The sequence below is a fragment of the Salminus brasiliensis genome, chromosome 8 (assembly GCF_030463535.1).
Source record: "Salminus brasiliensis chromosome 8, fSalBra1.hap2, whole genome shotgun sequence".
Classification (NCBI taxonomy): domain Eukaryota; kingdom Metazoa; phylum Chordata; class Actinopteri; order Characiformes; family Bryconidae; genus Salminus; species Salminus brasiliensis.
Window position 1 is genome coordinate 21,660,548 of NC_132885.1, and position 19,851 is coordinate 21,680,398.

At 46.8% G+C, this 19,851-nt stretch overlaps 1 protein-coding gene across 1 annotated transcript; it reads right to left on the reverse strand.

Annotated features, from left to right (window-relative positions):
• Positions 1-1,244: 1,244 nt before the first annotated feature.
• On the reverse strand, positions 1,245-18,713 carry irs2b (insulin receptor substrate 2b). The gene is made up of 2 exons (XM_072686095.1): positions 15,092-18,713; positions 1,245-3,767 (listed from the first exon to the last, which is right to left on the reverse strand). The coding sequence occupies exons 1-2, from the start codon at positions 18,345-18,347 to the stop codon at positions 3,763-3,765; spliced, it is 3,261 nt and encodes a 1,086-aa protein (XP_072542196.1). The 5' UTR covers positions 18,348-18,713; the 3' UTR covers positions 1,245-3,762.
• Positions 18,714-19,851: the final 1,138 nt, after the last annotated feature.

Genomic DNA, 19,851 nt, shown 5'->3' on the forward strand with positions numbered 1-19,851 from the left:
CCCTGAGAAGCAGCGATGAATGAAGCCATCTGCTGCCTGGAAGGCCCAGGCTGTTTTCATGAAGTCTTTTTCAACTTCACTAGCTCAGACAAAACAGAGCAATCATTCATAACATGAGTTGGGCAGCATGCTCTAAGAAATGGTATTCAGTAACGCATTTCATTTAAATATATTACAGGTAAACGGGATAAATTCTTATCATCAGCTTCAGGCCATTTCTGCCACCAACAACCTCCCAAGCAGGGCTGTCGTCTACAACCCTATACCTGAAAATCTGTGATTTATCAGTCTACTCATGCTTTAGTAGAGCTCAGTAACACTGAGATAAATACCTGATCAGCACAGTGATTTATCAGTCTACTCAGGCTTTAGTAGAGCTCAGTAACACTGAGGTAAATAACTGATCAACAGAGTGATTTATCAGTCTACTCAGTCTTTAGTAGAGCTCAGCAACACTGAGGTAAATAACTGATCAGTACAGTGATTTATCCGTCTACTCATGCTTTAGTAGAGCTCAGTAACACTGAGATAAATAACTGATCAGTACAGTGATTTATCAGTCTACTCAGGCTTTAGTAGAGCTCAGTAACACTGAGACAAATACCTGATCAGCACAGTGATTTATCAGTCTACTCATGCTTTAGCAAGAACTTTTGTAGAGCGTTTGTAACATACCTTGCACTAATTGCACTTGCACTAAGTATTTGTGGTGTTTCTATTAAATATTTTATTGTTATTTAAATATACTAGAGTAACTGTATTTTAACCCTTTAAACACCATTTCAGCAACTTCTATTACCAAAGAATAGTCCCACCAGTTTGTACAGAAGTCCCTGTAGTTACTGAGTAATACACCTTAGTGTGTAATAAGCTTTCTGTGTTAAGGAACTAAATACTGTCTTTTTACAGTTTTACTTGAATTAAATGAAGACACATGTATTTTCAATAGTTAGTACAATATTAGCTATTACATAGATATAACAGTTATGTCCCAACCCTGTTTATAATCAACGTAAGAATACACAGACACTCAATATTTCTTAAATAATGTTACCTTTTTTATTGCATGTGGCTATTCAGAATCATTACAGTTTCTAAAGCAATACTAACTACACTAAGTTTAAATTATCTTTTAATAGCATCACAATGCGCAGTATATGAAATATATACAATGGAAGACACAGCAAAAAATAAAATAAAAAGTACAGTATATATATATATATATATATATATATATATATATATATATATATATATATATACTGCATATATAAGCCAGGCCTCGAAATAGTCATCTTTTTCATACTGAGAAATAACAAAGATCATCAGAATAAGAACACTGCTGAAAATCACTGGTAAGATCAAGATCCAATAGCAAAAACAGAAAACAGTTCTCATTTTAAAGTTGGCAGAAAAAATGTGTACAGCAAAAAATCCTTAATAAACATTATGAACACAGTATTTATACATTTGGTTTCTTTCTGTAAACTAATTCTTTTTAAAAAATGTAAATATTGCATATGCCATTTGTGAATTGTACCTATTTTTTATTATTCAATTAGATTTTTCTGTTGTTGTTTTTTTACAGCATTAGAAAATATTTCCTTAGTGGCGTTTTATCATACAGTGTGCATACTCTTACAAACCTACAGAAAAATTAGAAAAAGAAAACCTCCAGGCCAAACATCCATGTTTGGCAAGTACCTTCATTAGTGCTTTAACTGGTTGGGGAAATTCCATTCAAATGTATACTGCTTATGTACAAAAAGAAACATCTTTAACTTAAAAAAAACTTTTTTTCACAACTGCACATATCTTTTATTTAGTCTCATATGTACATTATTTACATATTTCTAGGCAATTCTGTATGCTTAAAAAGAGTCGTGTGAGTTTGTGTTTTTTCGCTTTGCTTGTTTGTTTTGTCTGTTTCTGTTTCGCATCCGTCTCGTTTCGATGGGTGTTTTTTTGTCCGTGCTTTGCTCGTGGGCGAGCGCCAGAATACTCTACATTCAAAAGTGTCTTGTGTTTACAATCTAAGGAGTTTGTAAGTGCAAGACGAAAGCATTGGTACTGACACTGTCCTTGTCTGACACTACGGAGCAGCAGTGATGGTCTAAAGCCTCTGGAAATACGTTCCCTGAAAAACGACACATCACTCCTGTTCACCGCCTGCTCCACTGGGACGCCTCGGAGCCGGGTCGGGCCCTGCCACAGACTCTCTGGTGGAGCAGGTGCTGAATTGAAACATCCAGCCAACTGTGCTGATCTAAGGCAAAAGGAAGGCTGCAGTTTCAGAGTGAGGGTGGGAATAGTGAACGAAAGGGGGCAGAGTTTGGGGGAAGAGGGGGCTTCCGGGTTGCCAAGGATCAAAAGGTTGATGGCTGCAGGTGTGCCTAGGCTTGACGTTGTGGCATTTCTCATTGACTAAAGTGCACACACAGACACACACACACTTTTGGAGCGTGTCTTGAGTGTGCGTGGTGCAGGTATCTGTGTCTGTCTGGTTGGCTTCGTTCCAAGCGTCTAACTCTCCATTCTCTGGAAGGCTGCTTTGCATAAGTGTACGTGTGTAAGGCAGCGTTGCGCTGCACCTCGCGCTGCCGTTTTTTTTCTCCCAGCACTGATAAATAGAATTATATTAACATCCTTTAAATATATGTGTAATACTTAAAAGAATAATAATAAGAGCAATAATATAAGAAAGCTTTGATTGCAGAAGAAATCACTATCGTCTGCAGTGGGCGAAAAAAAGAAACCCACCCCTACTGCACAGACAGACATTCAGTTTCGGTTGCCATGGCGAGCGGCCTATCTTTGATACTCTGCGAGTGTGTGTAGGTCCATAAACAAATGTCCTCAAAGAAAACACTGTTTGACAGTACAGTCAGTAAGGCTTTGGATTGGCATTTTTTAAATCATGAAAACATTCAGTACTGAAAATAAATAGTTATTATTATTTGTTGTTTTTTTCAATATATATATTTTTTGTATGCAAGTTAAAACCTGGCTTAATCTGAGGTAGGCTTTTTTTCTTTTTTTTTCAAGCAACTGGGCTTCTTTCAGTTGGCTGTTGTGAAGATATTGATGAAATGCCACCTTGGTGCATGGGCACGCACACACATACACACACACATATGCATGCGCCCAAAGCACATGTGCTCTAATGCACACAAATAAATAAATAAATACGTACCATGTGCAACAAGTGTGTGCACGTAAATGTGTGTGTGTGTGTGTGTACGTGTACGTGTGCGAGAAGGTACGTGTTTAGATGTTACATTCCAGGTTTGGTTCACAGGTTCAGAGACTGAGGGGAACACTGGCCTCTCTCAAAGTCAAGGGTGCTTAAAAAAACAACACCAACGATGACAACGAAAAACAGTGGGGAAGTGAAAGAGAAGAGCAAGAACTACAACGTCTATAAAGAAGGGTCTCTGGAGTGACACTCAGATCGATGTGGAGTCCAGCCTTTGTGTTTCTGGGAGTTGTAGTTTTTTTTTTTAGAGCAGCAGAGAGAAGGGAGCTGGTCAGCAGGTGGGGTGAGGTTAGGGGGCACAGCGGGTGGGTAGGAGGGTTGGGTCAGAGGTCAAGTGTCTTTGTTTCCGTGACGACGGCCATTCGAGTCAGGGGTGAGCAGTCCGAAGCAGCAGTCGGAGTGCCGTCCATCTGTCTGCATGAACACCGCTCCTGCTCCTCCTCCTCTCATCCCTCGTCCACTGTGACGGATGGAGGGACCCGGCGCGGGACGTGGCCTGGCTCTGTTTAGTCTGGGAGAGAGAGAGAGAGAGAGAGAGGCAACAGATTAATGTGATGTCCATAAACACATCCAGACGCAGACGCAGAGACATTCCCTTGCTCCACTTAGGCCAAAAAAACACAGCAGGACAAAACAAGCAATAAAACATGTTTTCCCTCTGAGAACAATGCTGATGCAACACCCCGAGCATGAGGAAGGCTGCGCTCACACTTCACACTCATCTACTAGCTGCCTTTTATGGATAACTCTTCCCTACCTTGCTTTCTTCCTGATGAGCGGCACATTGCTCACTCTTTTCAGTGTCTTTCTTTTTCATGTGCCTGACTTCTGACGTCTCCGCCAGCGTCTCCTCCTAACTGATTTATATCTAAGAGATGAGTAAGACTGAGGAAGTGAAAAGGTTACACACTCTGTCTCTCTCTCCCTTTCTCTCTCTCTCTCTCTCTCTCTCCTCATTCATCTCCTATCTCTCTCTCTCCCTCCCTCTCTCTCTCCTTTACCAAGTAAGGAATGTGAGCTCCTTAGCTAGGAGCAACTGAAGTGGCAGGTGCTGTGAGAGAACACAGACGCTGGCATTTAGCATTGTGCAGCTGACGGTGAGAGCGTTCCCATGTTTCAGAAACACTGAGATACAACGCACACCCTGGTTCTCAGGCACATAAACACTCACACACTCTTGCAAGCAAACATGCACTCACAGACACACCCACATAATCAAAGACAGTTCCTCGGACGCTGTCTTCAAGACACTGAGGAACTGTGATGGCAAACCACTGTTAACCCCTAGCAGACACAGTTACCGCCAGTGGAATCAGCACAGACTCTAAACTTACAATCAGTCATGTGTTTTGATTGTGATACATTATATGGACAAAAGTATTGGGACACACCTCTTAATCATTGAATTAAGATGTTTCATACAGTTCTATTGCCACATGTGTATAAAATCAAACACCTAGTCATGCAGTCTGCCTTTACACACATTAGTGAAAGAATGGGAGCTTCTAAAGAGCTCACTGAATTCCAGCGTGGTGCTGTGATAGGAAAGTCAGCTGGTGAAATTTCTTCCTCTTAGATATTCCACCATCAGCTGTGAGTGCTATTATTGAGAAGTGGAAGCATTTAGGAACCACAGCTACTCAGCCATAAAGTGACAGACCACGTGAAGTTACGTGCAGGGTCGCTGAGTGCATAAAGGTTTTTAACGCTCGGCTGACTCAATAACCGCAGTCTAAACCTGCTGTTAGAGCTGCAAAGGGGGGAACAACTCCATGTTAATGCTTATGGATTTATTATTAGATGAATTAGATGAACTTATCTCAAGAACAAATGTAAGCAAATTTAAACTAGCCTTTTTCTGGTTAAACTGGCCTTTATGACAGCAATGCCTTTCTACATGGTCTCTTTTTTGTCCTACCCAGCAGGTAGGACAAAAAAAGTAGGCCTACATAATGTCTCCTACAGCTACAGTATTAGGCAAAGGTGTGAGCACCCCAGGTCAAATTACATGTTATCATCAAAATATGTTAAATTCACAAAATAAACATGAATTGTGCTTTTTTTTAAAAATATTTGAGTTGAGGATTCGTCCATTTACTTTCACTTTCACAAAAAAACAAAATGTGTCATTTGACCAGGGGTGCCATCTTTCACCCAACCCTTATTTTACTTAAGAAATGTGACCACAAACTTAAACATGCATAATGACGATTCAAGGCTATTCCTGCAAAGCCACCATTCAATGCCCCTGCCTCAAAATGTCATTACCATTCTGAATAAAACTGCTTGAGAAATCTTCAATATTAGGGTGAATTCATCTGTCAATGGATAAAAAAATTTAAATAAAATACTGTGCAAAATAATGTCTTGTGAAAGATACAGATGGACTGAAAAATCAGAAAACATACTGAAGCTACTGAAATACACATTGGTGCCATCTAACAGAGAAAACCCAACACGCCACTTATGTAAACTCATCCACGCCATGCCTAGAAGACTTCCGGCTGTCATCCAAAAGAAGGAATATTCAGCAAAATACTAACCATCCTAAAACACTGAATACTAACCTACACAAACAGTAATGTTATGGTTCATGTTCTTGCTTGTCTTTGGTTTTTTAGTGATTTTCAGGGATCCTTCTGAGGTACAAGTAGTAAACCTGGTCATTAATGCTGGTTATCATAACATTTCCAATGGATACGGGTAAACGAATGATAACTAAGAGTGAATAAATGGTGAATAATTAACTAACATCAAAATCCAACATAGTTATCTATAAAAACAGGGGATGTACGATTATGAAACATAGGCACACTGTTTCTCTCACAGTGTGTATCTGAGTGGTGTGGGGAGGATAGCTGGCCTGACCTTTGACCCTGTGTACTTGTTTGTGAGGTTTCATTAGCATGAGGGCCTCGCACGGGGCGGAAGTATCCGCTCACTTAGACCCTCTGTGCCCCAGCCCCCCACCTCCTCGACAGCTTTTTTCCTCCGTCTAGAACAAGAGCTGTTTTCACTGAGCCGGACTCGGGCACTGACACACTCCACAACCCCTCGATTCAGCGCCTTCGGCTATACAGTGGGCCACAATCTCAGCTATTATCTTGCTGGCCGCATGCTGTCTACACACTTCTGCATGAAAGCCCAGTATCACCACATCCACACACTGCAGGCCAGGCCACAGAGGAACTGCTTGTACTGCCTCAGTAATAACTACCATTAAGCCCACCAGGAGTGCACTCACTCACACACATATGCACATACACGCACACACACACACATATATATAAATATACAAACACACACACTGTTGGGCAATCTGTCAGTTCTGGACTAAGTGTGCAGATAGAGGGTGGAGATGGAGATGGAGTTCCGGAGGAAGAAATGGCCTCATCCATCCCTCCTCATCTGACCGTTTACTCCCCCGTCTTCCTTCTTTCTCTCCCTAGGAGCCCCCACTAACTGTCACTGTGCTTCCAGTAAAGGGGGTGACGAATGTGTTTGCTAATAGCCAGCCCGGAAGAGAGGGTGTGAGAAACTGAGAGGGGCTTCTCTCATCCTTTTCTTTTTCATCATTTAGCACTTCTCTGGAAAACAGCAGCAGTGAGAGTTTCTCCCTGTTTGAAGCTGGGCCCCACATGTACATAGATTATAAAATAGGCTGCCCTGACAGCAAAAACAGACTGTTCTACATTCTAAATGATGCTATCAAATTGAATGTTGAACACTTATATTATTCAATGCTCTCTTAAAATAAGAATGGACAGTTTAATGCATTAATATATATAAATTTTTTTTTTGCTGTATTAAAATAACGTCTTGAATCGAGACACCACCATAACTGTATCATAACTAATCATGAATATTATGGATCGCTATACCCCAAATCAATTTTTATTGTTGTTCCGATGACTCAGTAGTCAATAATAATAATATTAATAATAATTAGCCATTAGAGATCCAAATTCTGCTCCGAATGTTCAGAAACTGCCACAGTGCATCCAACAATAAAGGCAGCATCTTGCTTCTTTTACAACACAGTCAAATGGTAGTAAAGGAGACTGATCGCTTAAGTCTCTGGATGTTCCATTAGATAAGACAGGATTAATAAGGCCCGAATGTGTGGCCACATAAGGACAACAGTGAAACCACAGAACCAAGAAACAAGATATCCAAACACGTCCCAAACAGCAGTGAAATACTAGCCGGCCTCAAACAACCTAAAAAGAGGATGACTCTCATCTTGGGATAGACTGATAAGCATCCTGACACTGACCACAGCGTGGCAGGTGGTCTCATTTTAGCCTTCCTTATAAATAGCCATGAGCCCACAAACGCACTTGCACACACATGCACACATTACTGACGTCACGGAACAAGAGTCATATGAGTGTCTGTTTTTTCTGTCGTGTGTATGTGTGTGAGGTGCTGCTGGTGAAGGGGGGGGGGGGGGTCAGGTCAGGAGGGCAGTTTGAATTTCACAGAGCTAATTAAGCAAAAGGAAACCCAGCAATTCCACGGATGCCCCATTCCGCTCCAGAGAGGCGGAAAAAGCAACCAGGCGGAGGGGCTAGAGGGGGCGAGAGCGATGAGGTCATGGGACCGCTCCACAGAAAGCAGCAAAGAGCCAGAGAGGGGCTGCTCAGAGTGGGGCAGAAAGGTAAAACAGTGAGCACAGCAAAGCTATATCTGTCTATCTATCCATCCATCCATCCCTGTTGTTTCCTGTCCTCTTCAACAATCTGTGGATATTCTCACCCAGCCAAGCTGTGTGAGTTCACACACCCCTCTTTATGAATATGCTGAATAGGCCGAGGATTTCAAGGGGAGGTGGTGAAAAAAAGCAGGGCGTGTGTATGTGTGTGTCTTTAACACCCCCACTCCCCTTGAATTTTGTCATAAAGGGCTCTATTGTTGATTGGACAACTTTACCAAGTGCAACATCACACACACAGCAGCCCCATAGCGAGCGGAAAGTGTAACACACGCAAAGTGTATAAAAACACCTCAGAGGAAAGCTGCGTGAAAACTCAATGCAGGCACATTTCTAAAGCTTCTCAAGTTCAGACCCCCTGCAGAACACTCAGATCAACCATAAGTCACCCGCCAGTGAACCCAATGCCCTAAATCCCCCCTCCTCCCCTACCCCTCTTCACACACGCTCTCCCTCCTCGGCTCATTTTTTATTTATTTCGCATGAGCTAAAATTAGCCCCCCGCACTTATACCAGCCAGGAGTGCCGCCTGTCTTAGCCCGCATGCACACATGAATTGAACACACATCCACACACATTTGCTCAGTCACACAAATGCTCTTACTCACACACACACTCACACACACAGACAAATACACATACAGTGTAGAGTGTGAGAGCCAGTGCTGGGTCTCTGTGTAAACATGTTACTAATTTATTTTTTTGTGCCATTCCAAATAACCCAGAGAGTATGTTTGTGTGTGTGTGTGTGTGTGTGTGTGTGTGTGTGTGTGTGTGTGTGTATGAGTACGGAGGCAAAGTGGTATGGTGTGTATAGGCGGGGCAGAAGGGTGTAAAAAAACACTGGAACAAGAGTAATGAGCGTTACATAAGACTAATTAACACTGTCACTATTAATCGTTTCTCCCTTATACTGTTAGCATGAGCGGAACATTGCCATCACAAGAGGCCATTCACTAGGCCTTCTCTTCACACACACACACACACACACACTCCCCCTCTCTTTCATGCTCTCTCTCTTTCTCATTCAAAAGGCAGAGGAGCAGCCCTGACTATACACTCGCTCAGTCTCCCTAAGTCTCCCTCAGTAACACACCCCTACTTACGGTCCACATCATGAACTGCTCATTTAGAGACCGTCTTTTCAGACATAATGAACATCTGGTTCATTTCACCACTGCAATCAATGGTGAAAGTTGGGAAACCTTTCGGGACACCACAAACGTATTGGGACACCTGCACCTTTCATTGTTCCTTCTGAAATCAAGGATATAAAAAAAATCTCTCTTACAGTCCATGGAAGGCTTTCTAGTTGATTATGGAGCATTTTGTGAGGATTTGATTGCATTCAGTGACAAGAGCGTCACTAGGTCACTTCATCCCTGACTCCCCAACTCAACCCGAAACCTCTGGATGAAGCATTACCATTCCAGAGAACACTGTTTCACATTGCCCTCTAGTTCATGCCTGGCATTAGGCATGGTGCCATTAGTAAGGTGTCCACAAACTTTTGAACATATAGTGTATGATACATCCTTGACTTTTACGGGTCACTGTAGTCAGGTAGTCAATGTGGCTATGGGAATAGTACATCTTGTTTACAGGTGCTCTAAGTTGTACTGTATTGTCCCTTTGGCACCAGAGTCCCATGTTTTTTTTGGGATGGCAAGACTACCAACATAAGTTAAAAGGAGTGTTTTAGTCCATAATGCTTTTTGCATGAGGCACAATACAGGACAGCCAATCATTACAGACGTATCTCGTTTAGGTAATTACATGCCTTATGTTTCTAGCCTTAGAAGTCCTCCCCTAGGACTGGACTCTTTCAATATAGCATGGTGTGCTTGCCTGGGCTGCATGGAGAGTAGCGATGTTCTTCTAGAGAGATGAGGAACATGTCTGAGAGAAAGGTTATATTCCTAAATGCATGCTTAGATGTTCCTCAGGAATAACAGTTTAGTCCTCATTCTCTATAATATGTGCTACCATTCAAGCGCAGTACAGCTCAGAGGCTTTGTGGGAATGTAAATGAAAGCCTGGCCATGACTGACAGCTGAGCTCAGCTGGCACATGCTTTCCTAACTCCTGACGGGCTTCCAAAGAAAAACGGCACACAAAAAAGTCCCAATGAAGACTAAGACTAATGTTCATTTATGAAGCTCGCAAGTCATCTGATGATATTAAGTCATCATTATCACCACACATTAGCCCAAGCACATGCAAACACTCACACACACACACACACACACAACCAGACTGCTCAGCTCGGAACAGGAGAAGAGGCGCCATTCATTCACAGTCATGTCACATGCCGTACAATTATTCCCACGCATGACACCCGTTGTTAAAAGAAAGCCTGTGCACACTCTTTCCGCCTTATCACACCGGCACATGCTGCTCATTTGCTGCATTTTCTTCATACCATCATAGCACTCTCATTCAACCACATGCTTCAACCAGACACACACACACACATAGTGGATTACATCTCTTTCCTTTACTCATAATCTAAAAGAACCTAACAAGCTACAAGTCTAGCCAAAGCAACTCTACAGTCTCAAAAATAAAGCTGTTGAAAGGTTCTAGGGACAGATGCCACAGCAGGACCTATTTTAATTCCCTAAAGAACCTTTCACTGGACAGTTCTTTAATCAAATCAAAGTCTTCAATGTTGCATCTATAGCATATGGTCACTTACCACAGGGCCCGTTTCCTGCCCCGGCCATGGACTATACAGACTTGATCCCTGCCAGTGGAAACCAGCCCTTGTAAACTCTCTGTCTATACACAGTAAATAACCATGAAATCTAGTATCGCAAAACACACTTGTTTTTTCTTTAGGGGACCAAAGGTGATTCTGGTACCTCTGAGTCAGACTGATATGTGAAACACACAGTTGGGCATTCTAAGCAAAGGTCCATGCCCCCATTCTTCAATGCAAAAGACATGGAGGGAGAATTCTGCTGTGTTTGGAGGAAATTCGGATGTTTACTGGAAACGACCTAAGCTCAGTGTCTGGGGTACATGGAGAACAAGGGTGGCTCACACAGAGAGCGTGTGTGTTTGTGTGAATGTGTGCGCGCCCCCTTCCTTGGACACCCAACCAAAGCTGCTCAACAATGTGTAATCCGTCTTACCGGTGCTGCTAAAAGTGGGTAACAGTGAAGTGTTTTAGGAGAACATCTTGGCCTAGTTAAAGTCCAACGTGGGTTTACCTACTGTGTGTCTGTCTCACATCAGCAAAGTTGAGTACACCAAACACAACAACACACTGACTGGGAAGGGAGGGGAGGGTTTGGAGAAAGAGAGGGAGTGAGAAAGGAGGGAGAGAGTGTGACATATAGTCTGTGTGAGAAAGATAGAAGGATAGTTCCTCTTAGGACCTTTAGGCCCTTTACAGAATATTGGGTCAGGCAGGGGGGTGAATACTCAAAGCACAATACAGGTGTGTATTATTGAAGGAAGATTCATTTCTGTATTGTGATAAGTATGTTAGCATGGCACTAGTGTGCTAGCTTGTAGCTGTTTGCTTGTGGCTTACACATTAGCTTGTGGTTAGAGAATTGCACCAGGACAAAATGAGGCAAACACTGCACTTTTATAATGTGGAAAACTCCAAATCAGCTCAAATTGGACATTTCTACACTATATTCTTGTTGTTTTTTTAACATTATAATAACCACACAACCAAATGTGCCAGTTTGTTAGCTTAGCCCAGTATTTACATTTTGCCACCCGATACCTAGTTTTATTTCATTAAATCCTTCATTAAATGATGTATTTGTGTACATTTTTAATATTTAAATATATATTCTAATTCTCTTTTTCTCTTTCTCTTCCTTTCTCTTTCTCTCTGCCTCTCTCTCTGCTGTTGTATGAGGCAGCAGATGGCCTGTAGTCATTAGTGTATTGTCAGTGCCTGTGATGGGCTTGATAACCACTGAGCACTGCTTGGAATGACAGGTGCATGACCCTGGCCCCCACCATCTGCTGGCCCTGCTCAAACACACACATACACCCACACACACACAACTCTCAAGGAGGAGCCTTCTCCCCAAGACCTGCCTCTAAATTTTTAATAGTAGAGTGTTTACTTTCGGCCCTGCTCGGCATTCACAAAACCCTGACCCCATTACAGCTGAGGAGCAGCATCTATTCAGAGACAAGGAGAGGTCTCCTTTACATCACAATATCAAACATTTAATAATATCTGCTGGGATGTATGTATATATATATATATATATATATATATATATATATATATATATATATATAGTAGTAAGCCCCCCATAATGAGCTCATGAGCGCTTTACAACTACCGCAGTTATTCAGTGTTCTACAAATACTGACAATATACTACAATAAAAAGGCAGAATGTATAACGTAATTCATCATGATAGAGTTAGCATAGTGTCATATTGCCTACCCCTCCTCCTGTGTATGCGTGTTCCTTCAAGCACCCAGCAGCTGACAGAATCCAATAAAACAATCAACTCATAAATATAATTACCCCTCCCCTCATAAACCTGCTTAATCATTTTGGATAACATGGCCTGAGTGTGTGTGTGTGTATGTGTGTGTGTGCAATATGTGCATACACAAGCTTATTTCAAGCTCCTTTCAATGTTTATTGAGAACTGAAAAATTCACTTTTTGTTTGTGTGTGAATGTCTGTGTGTGTGTTTGTGTGTGTGTGCGTGCTGATGGGGGAGGAGCCACAGTAAGTGTGTATGGCTGGCTGTAGTAAACACACAGCCTATCTACACTCTCATCTCTACTCAATGGAGCATGTTGATTAGGCCGGCTCTGGCACTTCTCCCTATCAGGCTTTTCCGGAAAACAAAAATAACATCGCCATGTTCTTTCACTTCGGCTGATCCTTTGTTTTTCCGGAATGCCAGCCCTAACCTACGGCAGAGCCTGCCGGATGAGCATTAGTATGCGTGCGCGAGTGGGTGTGTGAGTGTGTTTTTTCTGCTGCGGCCTCCACCCACTGTTCTAGAGGCTCCGTAGCTGGAGGCTACGTCTTTATTCTCGGCCCACTGCTCTGACGTAAACAAGGAGTACTACAGGTACACCTGCTTCAGCCGGCTCGAACAACACCCACCCACCCACTCATACACATACACACACACATACACACATAGACACACACTCTCACATACTCACCTACAGGACAACAAAGCCTTACACAGACACACACACACACACTGCACAGGAAATCAGCTCCGTCAGGGCCTTTGATGGATCACATGTGAGTGTTATTGGGTGTGTGTGTGTGTGTGTGTGTGTGTGTGTGTGTGTGTGTGTCTGCTGTTTAGATGAGAGAGCTACCTCTTTAAAGGCTCATTCATCAATGGCTCTGTTCTGCGAGTGTACACACGTGCTCCCTTAATTGAATCCCACTCCTCCAATGTTGGGAGTAACTCAGCGTGGCATGGGGCGGTCACATAGTCACACCCACAAGCAGACACACATACACACTCACTCACTCACACACACAAACACACACACTTGGGTTGTTTTTATCAGGTCATGAGGTCATACATACAGCGTGCCCCGCTATCGCCAATATCATATATAAACAACGTAACTCCTTTTTGAGGACATTTCCTAAAATTTTCCCATGTGCTGAAAATGCCTGAAAGCAAACACCCACACATGCTCACACCCACACAAATACTGAAGGGTGGTAAGTCTCTGCACTCACTTCATCATTAGCCATACTATATAAACAGCATTGCTCTCTGCCATTGACTGATTATTAGCTTGTCCCACGTGTAAACATAAAAAGTGTTTTTCTGCGATTCAAGAGCTGTACAAAAGGCGAGCCCCTCCTAAAAGAGCTGTCAGGTTGGGAAAACAAGCAGGCATTCACATCCCTGACCGACCGCTGTGAACAGACTGCATTCCTGCCCTGAAACCCAGTACCTGCCAGCTGATAAACAACAGACTCGCTTGTTTTCTGGAGGGGCAATAGTCAGCAAGCCACACACACATACACAGAATGTGTGTGAAATAGAGAGAGACAAAGGAAGAAATCCATAAGAGACGCTGGGCTCCACTAAGGGTAAAACTAATGACTGTATTCCAAGCTGCTGCAACAGAAGTCCATCAGCCATTTATGTATATTCCATCCTCACAGTCATTTACAGTACGTCTCTCAACACTCTACGCTCCTTACTGAGCCGAAGGACTGAGGGTTTGTGATGTGTACAGCGCCCCCTCACTTACATGCCACTACACACAGCCCTGTGTAAGCCTCGTCCTCATAGCACTCAAAGCACAAACGCTCCTGCCTGCTTCTGCGGGACATCACACACCAAATACTACACTAATTTCACCTATTCCCTCTGTGAGCACCCAGACCGGACACGACAAGGTGTAACGGTCACCTCAGAGCAATGATTTGTGTGCCATAATTTAATTACACAGCAATTCCATCAGTGTTCTCTCCAGTCTGAGAGGATTTGGGTACATTAGCTTGAGTTCGAAAATGATTCCCCCCACTGAACCCAAACAAACCCCTTAAATATTGATGCCATATAAGCTCACAAGCGCTGGATGGGGTGTCGCGCTGAAGGTATCAACCAGTGCGTAATTGCTAAATACTCCAGGTAGTTGCTAAACGGCATGCCAGGGGAATCGTCCGGCAATTGTCTCTGGTCTGTCCTCGGGTCATATTGTATAAACACACAATATGAGTAAGTACGAGCCTCAGAAGGTTCATACTGGAACAGTCTGGCAATGTACAGGCACTGGGAAATCGTTAAAGAAGGCAGTTGAGGTTTTCTCCCTCTGAAGGAGGAAATCTCAAAAGACCGCTGGCAGCAAGTTCACAAACGAAACTAAGGCTGAATGACTCCCAGCAGCAGCCACATACTCTCCACACTGCTGCGTAATCTAAAAGCCATGCCACTCCATTCCTGCTTTTCTTTCCCGTCTCTGCAGTCGCTTACGGATGTACGATCACAGCTTGACCCTTTAACCTTTGTAGTTCCTCAGGAACATATTTGTAACTGTAAGCAGTCACATGAAATGTCTAAGAATATAACCCTGACACTTCCAGCATGCAAAAGAAAAGAAGGCTGCGTCAAAAGTGAAACACATAGCTAGCTCACCTTTCACCACTGTTGCAGTCTCCTTGAAGCCAAGGCTGACGTACGGACTAGCATGTATGGCATTGATGCCCCCTTTGCAGCAGCTGGCAGCTTTGAACCTGACGAGAGCATCGCAGCTGGCCAGCCCCTCATCCATCAGGTTTAAGGCGATGTAGTTGAGTCCATTCTGGAAGCCTGCCGACGTTTCCCTGCACATGGGGCTGCCGTACTCGTCTTCGGGGAGCTCGCCATTCCTGGCCAGTACCGAGACGTTCTCCACGGAGGCCGAGCCGTGGCGACGGGTGTCATGTGCGAAGGAGGGGAAAACGGGCGTCACGGTGGTGGTGGAGGAGAAGGTCTCCGAGCTGTGCCTCCTGCGCCCCTGGGGGTCAGCCCGGATCACCTTGGCGCCCCGGTCCGGGTCCACCGGTGGCACAGTGGCAGCACCCCTCAACAGGAACGATTCGACCGGGGGTATGCTCACAGCTTCGCCCAGATTTAACCTCCGCACGCAGGAGGACGGGCTGGTGGTCTGGGAACATTCAGCGGGCTGAGGCGTGGACTGAGAAGGAGGAGAGACGTGCACGCGAAATGTCATTTCCGTGTAATCGTCCTTTGCTGTGGTTGTGCCAGCCTTGCATGCGGGTGCCACCTGTGCTGTGAGGCGGTAGCACTCCACTCCCCCCACCTCCTCCTCCTCAGGTTGGGCGGGGCAGGCTGCCAGCTCTGGCACCGCATCCACAGGACTGAATGGGGCGGCATCTCCAGATTTGGGCGACTCTGCGACGTTAATGTTCATATAGTCTGAAAGGGGGGACCTCCTCTGCTCACTGGAGGAGCTGAGGGATGAGGCGGGGCTCTCTGTGGAGGATGGGGAGTGCTTCTCGACAGCGTGGCCAAAATCTATGTTGATGTACTCACCGGGGCTTTTTGGTTCAGGAGGGAGGATGGGGTGCTCGTTCATGCTGGGCAGCATTCGGAGAGAGTCCAAGGGGAGGCGAGTGGGTCGGCACATCCTGGATCTGTGCAGCAGATCAGCCCTGCCCTGCCTCAGAGGAGAAGGGGCACTTTTGGGCGCCACTTTTGCCGGCTCCTCTACTATCTTCTGACTCTGAAGGCTCATAAGCACATACTGATCGCTGTCCTCATTCTTGGAGTTTTGCTGGGGCTTGTAGCAGCGGGGCAGAGAGCTGTAAGAGCAGGGCTGTCTGAGAGGAGGGAGCTGCTCCGTGCCACCCACAGTGGTGAGAAAGTAGTCTGGGGGAGTGACTGAGACACAGGGGTCTACTGGAGACATGTTGAGGTACTCACTGTTGGACAGCTTCCCATCCGAACTCTCCACGGAGAACTTGGAGCCACACAGCATCCTCATATAACCACTGTCATCCAGAGAGCAGCTGCTGGGCGAGCTGGTCCTGTAGCCATTGGCCACTGTGAGGGGGTGTGTCCTGGGGTTGACGATTTGCTTTGGTGCTGAAACACACATGGGGCTCATGGGCATGTAGTTTTCAGTCCTGCTCCCCTGAGGTGCCATTGGCATGTAGCCATCATCTCCCAGGGTGCTGCTGGAACTTTTTTGTAAGGATCCAATTTCTATGTCACCATAGTCCTCGGGGTACGTGACTTTTGGGGAAGCGGAGTGCGAGCCGCGCCCCGAATGCCCTCCATTTGTGAAAGTGGCCCTCATGAGCGTGTACTCGTCCAGCGAGGCAGAAGACACTTGGGATGGCCCCCTCTTATTGTGAGGCATGGTGAGAGAGTACGTCCTCTTTCTGTAGGCTTTCTCCAGATCCCCCAAGCCATCGGGGGTGCCACGTCTCCCGTGGCAGCGCTGGAAAATGTTCCCACAGCTCTGCTTCTCCATGATCATGTAGCCATATAGGTCGCTGCCGTCCTGTGATGGTGGCGTGTTCGTGAAGGACTCAGGTGTGCTGCTGCGGTGAGCCATGAGCAGATGGCGCAGGTGGTCAGCCGGGCTGGAACTACACTCCTCACAGGAGATGAAACCAGCATCGCTGGGTGATCCAGACGTGGTCATTGCAGGTCGGGGGATGCCATCCAGATTTGTACTTCCAACCGGGCTGGTGGCTGAAGGTGGTGAGCGGGAAGTGGGCAGGCACATGGACTTGCTGTGCTGGAGGGAAGAGCAGGAGGACTCGGGCGTCCTACACGGGCGACCGGTTACTGTGTTGGAGCGGCTCAAGCACGTCCGGTCCACTCCGGGGCTGACCGGGCTCCCGGACCCTGACCTCGTCGCCGTCGTTGCCGCCGCCACCCCCGTCGTGCCGTCCCCCTCGCTAGCTGTGCGCGCGCGGCAGGGGGCGCCTCTGCTTGCCGCGGCCGACGCACTCTCGGTGCGCGCGCGCCTCGGCAGTCCCGTGCGGCTGGGCGGCTGGTTGTGCAGGTGGTGGCGCCTCGCGGGCATCGTGACCTGGTTGCTTCCGCCCGACGCCGACGACGTGGTCGATGACGACTGGCTCTTGCTGCGCGGCCGGAACTCGCAGAGCTCCTTCATGGCGCGCATCGCCTCGAGCACGGTCTCGTGGATACTCTGCGCCACCACGGCGTCGTCCGCCTGCATCCACAGCTCTCCGGGCCCCGTGGCCGCCGAGCGCCCCACCTCCACGAAGAAGAAGCTGTCCGAGTGGCCGCAGCGGCGGACGTTCATCAGCTGCAGGCTGACGGCGGCCACGTCCGAGTTGAGTTTGACGAAGCTGAGCGCGCGGCTCGACAGGCACAGGCGGTGCACGCCGGCCAGATTGCGGCTCTGACCGAGCCCGCGCGGCTTCACGTTCACCTGCCACACCTCCCGGTAGGCGCCGGCGCCCGTGCCCGCCGCGATCACGCCGTAGCTCGCCTCGTCGAAGCCCACGAGCGCCGAGGCGGAGTGGGCTCGCGCGCCGCCCGCGCACGCCCGCCCCTCGCTCACCACCTCGGCGAGCACGCGGAACCAGCTTTCCTGCTCCTGCTCGCTCTCGGCGGCCACGGCGAAGTACTCGTCCCGCGTGTAAAGGGCGATCAGGTGCTTGTGCTTGGCGTCTGCACGCTTGTTGATGTTCAGGCACGAGTCGAGCGCCACGACGCGCCGCGCCGCCGCCCGGTTCCGCCACTTCTTCTCGCTCTCGTAGTACTCCAGGCGCGGCGCGCAGCCCTCGCCCGGACCGCGCAGCACGAAGAAGCGCTTGTGGCCGTGCTTCTGCTTCCTCAGGTAGCCGCACTTCTTCACGCTCGGGTCCGAGGGAGCGTGGCCGCCGTCGGCCGGAGGCGGGCTTGCCATCCTCGCTTCCCGGGGAAGGCTCGCGCTTTTGCCCTGCTTGAAAGTTGAACGAAGCGAAGCTGAGGAGAGGCTGAGACGAGATGCGCGAGCAGACAAGAAGAAACGCGCAGCCGGTCGGTGAGACTGTGAGACTCGTTTAACGGCGCTCCAGCCTCACGAGCGCTTAAACAGTAAATAACGCATATCGCCTACTGATTGGAGAGAAGAGGGGGAAAAACAACATGTGACGTCCTACACATCCAGCTACGGTTACAAAAAAAAAAACACAGGAGGAAAAAATACACACACTCGTACACACTCACACACACTGCTACGAGGCGGTGAGACCGTGGGGGAAGGCGTAGATGCCAGTCCGCCCAATCTGATCGAGCTCTGTCTGCTCATTGGTCAAAGCGAGTGAATGGTAGTGAGGCACGCGCCGCACGGGGGCAACCAAGCCCCGCCCACTTTACCTCTCCTCCCTCCCCTCCCCTCCCCTCTCCTGCCCGGCTGGTCCGGCTAGAGAGTGATGAGCGCTGCCTCTGACTAACTCCGGTTACAAAAACACTCTTCGTTTCAGCCTAACTACGCTGCTCTGGGCTGTATGTTGAAGCAGCCGGATGGAGGAAATACCCCTAAAAGGGTTTAACGGCGGTAACACACTCGAGGTGGCGTTAATGCTACAGGAAGCTTCACACTCGTGCAGTACGTGCTTTTAGCGTAGCTGAAGGCTAACTCGCTCTCTGTTGTCCTCGTTTCTCTCACTGCACACCTCGTTTCATTCATCTCGTACAGTAATAAGGGCTCAAGATTCAGAACTCAGACAGACTTAACCAGAAAGGCACTCGCTGCTCCGTTTACTATTTGCTGATTAAGAGAAGTCTGAACCGGCTCAGCTCACAGCCTCTGCCACTTTGTAAACAAGGACGAGCTCGTTTCCCACATGGCTGCGAGGAGCAGCTCCGCCTTTCTCCATTAACATGCAGCTCCTCCCGTCCCCGGCTCAGGTCTGCCAGGCTCTCTTACACGCCTTTGGCTCGTAAGAAGTCTTCACTGGGAAACTGTACAGAAGCCTGCCTCGGAGTTGCGTAACGCCAGCGGTGCTCAGAGTTAGAGACTGCTGCCTCTAGCGTTCACCTCGAGAATTGCAGCGCTTACACTGGCAGGGGGTCCTGGACTAAACTTTGACTAAGTCTAGTCCTGGACCACTGAGACTTCTGAATGGAGATTCTACCATTTAAATGAAAATGTAGTCCAGCTCAGTCAAAATGCTGTGCAGCCAATCAGAACAGAGCTCATTTACATACAACAATCCTAAAAAATTGCTAAAGTTGGCCTTTTTGTCTTGTTGTTGTTAATAATGAATAAGTCACCCAGCAGCATGATGTCATTTAAGTAATGCTAGTCATTCGAAATGGAGATTTAAGGGAAAATGTAGTCCAGAAATGGGCTTTCCCTGTCCAGGAATCCTGTAGATACCTGAGTATTCAAAGTTTTTTCCCTAAACCAAGTGTATTAAAGGTCC

Excerpts from the sequence above, each read along its gene's own strand:
- irs2b (XM_072686095.1), bottom strand. The coding sequence starts at position 18,347 with ATGGCAAGCCCGCCTCCGGCCGACGGCGGCCACGCTCCCTCGGACCCG.